The sequence below is a fragment of the Nicotiana attenuata genome, unplaced genomic scaffold, assembly GCF_001879085.1.
Source record: "Nicotiana attenuata strain UT unplaced genomic scaffold, NIATTr2, whole genome shotgun sequence".
In the NCBI taxonomy this organism is placed as follows: domain Eukaryota; kingdom Viridiplantae; phylum Streptophyta; class Magnoliopsida; order Solanales; family Solanaceae; genus Nicotiana; species Nicotiana attenuata.
In genome coordinates, this window is record NW_017670931.1 from 391,163 (window position 1) to 394,930 (window position 3,768).

The 3,768-nt window shown below is 34.8% G+C and overlaps 1 protein-coding gene across 1 annotated transcript in view; it reads left to right on the forward strand.

Moving 5' to 3' along the window:
* The first annotated feature begins 2,339 nt into the window (after positions 1-2,339).
* Positions 2,340-3,768, forward strand: part of LOC109244571 (sugar carrier protein C-like) — a 9,667-nt gene continuing 8,238 nt past the window's right edge. Inside the window, exon 1 of the mRNA XM_019411679.1 lies at positions 2,340-3,768. Within this exon, the coding sequence (XP_019267224.1) occupies positions 2,379-3,768 (1,390 nt within the window). The 5' untranslated portion in view covers positions 2,340-2,378.

Below are 3,768 nucleotides of genomic sequence, written 5' to 3' on the forward strand. Positions count from 1 at the left end.
CTCTCATTTTTCACTCTACACTTAGGCGATTTGGGTTCTTCCAAGAGAGGGTTTCCACATAACTTGGTAAGGTAAGTAATTTCCCTTCATCCTTAGCTTAAATACATGTATATTAGGTAGATTAAACACCAAAAATTTAGTAAAAATCAAGAATTTGAGCTAGACCTAAGGTTTTAATAAAACTAAGAATTTATCATAAAAATTTGCCATGTAATGAACTAGAAATCATATATTTGTGATCCTTAGGTGATAGAGAACAACTTCCTTCGAAAAATCTCGGAATCCGGGCACGTGGGCTCGGGGTCGGAATTTAGGAAACTTGTGTTAATGGTTAGAAAATTGCCTAAATAGTTAGAGTTCGACCTTGTAAGCCTTTATTTACTAGTTCTTACTTCGTTTGATTAGTTTGGGATTGTTCGGCTTAGAATTAAGGACTTGGGCTCGTTCTTGGACATTGGAAATGCACTTTGGAGCGAGGTGAGTCTCCTTTCTAACCTTGTAAGAGGGAATTGTCCCCATAGGATTATAAATGAGTAATTGTTGTTAAATGCGGGGGCTACGTACGTACTAGGTGACGAGAGTCCGTGCGTAGCTACTATAATGATAATTGTTCGGGTAGTTTAGGACCCACGTCATGTCTAATTGGGGAATATTTCTTGTTTTAAATTGCCAATATGATCATTTATGATTTGCTAGAGACTTGAGGAAAGGAAAAGTGAACTTATGAGTTTGTTGAGTCTTGGTAGGAATTCCCTTGTATGTAATTGAGCCTTATGTGCTTTCCTGATAATTTCTTGATGATTATGGACCGGGCCGATCGCCTCGGTGAGAATAGATGTATCTATGGTTCGTNAGGTCACTAAACTAGATTTTTCAAATTTTGAATTGCTAAATACCTATTTTACCCTCTAAATTATAAACATTTATCTTCTCTTTATTTTTTTAAAACTTTTTAATATTAACAAAAAAAATTCAAAAGTTTATTTACACAATTCAGAATGAAAGAAAATAAAGGTTGTAAAATATATATTCCATGCACGTAATATAAAAATAATTATTTAAATAAATATTATAATATACATTATATATTCTTGAAAATTATGCTCGAATATATTATTATGTTTCTACCAACTTTCCAACGACACAAAGATATGTCACCGGAAAGCAGGGGGACTATCTATATAGGGTAAAATATGCTATGTTAAGTCGTGCATGGAATATATATAATATAATTGAGAATAATTTTCAAAAATATATAATGTATATATTATAAAAATATATTTATTTAAATAATTATTTTTATATTACGTGCATGGAATATATATCTTACAACCTTTATTTTCTTTCTTTCTGAATTGTGCAAATAAATTTTTGAATTTTGTTGTTAATACTAAAATTATTATTACTAACAAATTATTCTAATTAATTTTGTTACTATGCTCATTATTTTGTTATTCCAGCATTATATATGCTTAAATACTTTTTTTTAATTTATAAATAATATTTATTTATTCTATAGGTAAGTTTATAATGTAAATTAAAAAGGGAAAAATCATAATATTAAAAAGTTTTAAAAAATAAAAAGAAGATAAATGGTTATAATTTAGAGGGTAAAATAGGTATTTGGCAATCCAAAATTTGGAAAATCTAGTTGAGTGACCTTTTGAGTGCAATAGTCATAGTTCAGTGACTTTGTTGTTACAAACGAAAGAAAAGTGACTTTAAGAGATAATTTGGGATAGTTGAGTGACCATTTGAGTAATGGACTCACTTAAGCTATAGTTAATTGTATAATGAGGTAAGTACTTAAACAAACGGGAGACAGAACCATTAGAATGGATCTAAACACCGAAATATGAATATTTATCATTTCCAAGAACTTATAATTTTTGGTTAATATTTATTAATGATTCAAACATATTTACTACATATGCTATTTAGGCTCATTTTTAAAAAGTTTATTCTAACAAATATGAGGTACATGTGCAACGCACATACCACAAGACTAGTATAAATATAAATATAAATACAGATGATATGATGATAATACGAGGATAGATTTACAATGTTGATTCTTTTTATTTGAAATTGCTCGTATTCTTTATAAAAATTTCCCATAATTTATCCTGATTATAATAACACGGATATTTTTTATGACATGAAAAGATATACGTATCCTACTCAACTTAGGAAGTTATATAAAAGGATATCCTAATCCGACTAGTTTTGCAAGTTATAAACCTATTCGATCTCGGTTTTCGACATCTAGCTATATATACCCTTCTCTTTCCACGCCTAAGGACACCATCTCAAACACTTTAATTATCTTCCTTTCTTTGTTCTGCATAGTATTTTCTTTGATCAATATATATCTCTTCATGGCTGGTGGAAACTTTATTCCCGGCGGTGGCGGAGACAATCCGGATGAGTACCCAGGGAAGCTAACATTGTACGTAGCCATGACTTGTATCATGGCAGCCATGGGAGGGTTGATCTTTGGCTACGACATTGGAATTTCAGGTGGAGTTACTTCCATGGATCCTTTTCTCAAACGCTTCTTCATGTCTGTTTACCAAAAAGAGGCGTTGAACACCTCGACCAACCAGTACTGTAAGTTCGACAGCCAGTTGTTGACTCTTTTCACGTCTTCTCTTTACGTGGCTGCCCTGTTTGCGTCCATTGTTGCTTCTCATGTTAGTAAAAAACGTGGCAGAAAAGTTACTATGGCCCTTGGAGGTCTCTTTTTCTTGATAGGCGCCGTCCTCAACGCTGCTGCTATCCATATTAGCATGCTCATCTTGGGTCGTATTCTTCTGGGGATTGGTGTCGGATTTGCTAATCAATCTGTCCCTATTTATTTGTCAGAAGTTGCTCCCTACAAATACAGAGGGACTTTCAACGTGTTATTCCAAATGGCCATCACCATTGGGATTCTGATAGCGAATTTGGTCAACTTTGGAACTAGCAAAATCTCTGGCGGTTGGGGTTGGAGGGTTAGCTTAGGAGGTGCAGCCGTGCCAGCACTAGTCATCCTGGTTTCCTCGATGTTTCTCTCTGATAGTCCGAGTTCGTTGATAGACAGAGGAAAGAAAGAGGAGGCGGAACAATTGTTGAAAAAGATCAGAGGAGTTGATAACGTAAATGCTGAATTTAATGACCTTGTTATGGCGAGTGAAGCATCCAAGAAAGTAGAAAGGCCATGGAATAATCTTTTATTCGTCCGAAAGTACAGACCGCAGTTGGTTTTGTCAATTCTGATTCCATCTTTACAGCAGCTTACGGGAATTAACGTGGTCATGTTCTATGCTCCAGTACTTTTCCAAACATTAGGGTTTAAGAGTAACGCTTCGCTTATGTCAGCTGCTATCACTGGCGGTGTCAACGTGGGTGCAACTTTTATTTCAGTCTTTTGTACGGATAAGTTTGGGAGGAGAATACTCTTCTTCTGGGGTGGCATCTTCATGTGTATATTCCAAACAGCAGTGGCAGCTCTTATTGGGGCAAAATTCGGAACAACAGGGACTGCAACAGATTTGCCACTTTGGTTTGCAGCTTTAGTGGTTGTCTGCATCTGTGTATTCGTTGCTAACTTTGCGTATTCATGGGGTCCTTTAGGATGGTTGGTTCCGAGTGAGATATCTCCATTGGAAGTTCGATCAGCAGCACAATGTGTTACGGTCTCCATGAACATGTTTTTCACATTCGGAGTAGCACAAATATTCTTGAAGATGCTATGTGGGATGAAGTTTGGTCTATTTATCTTCTTTG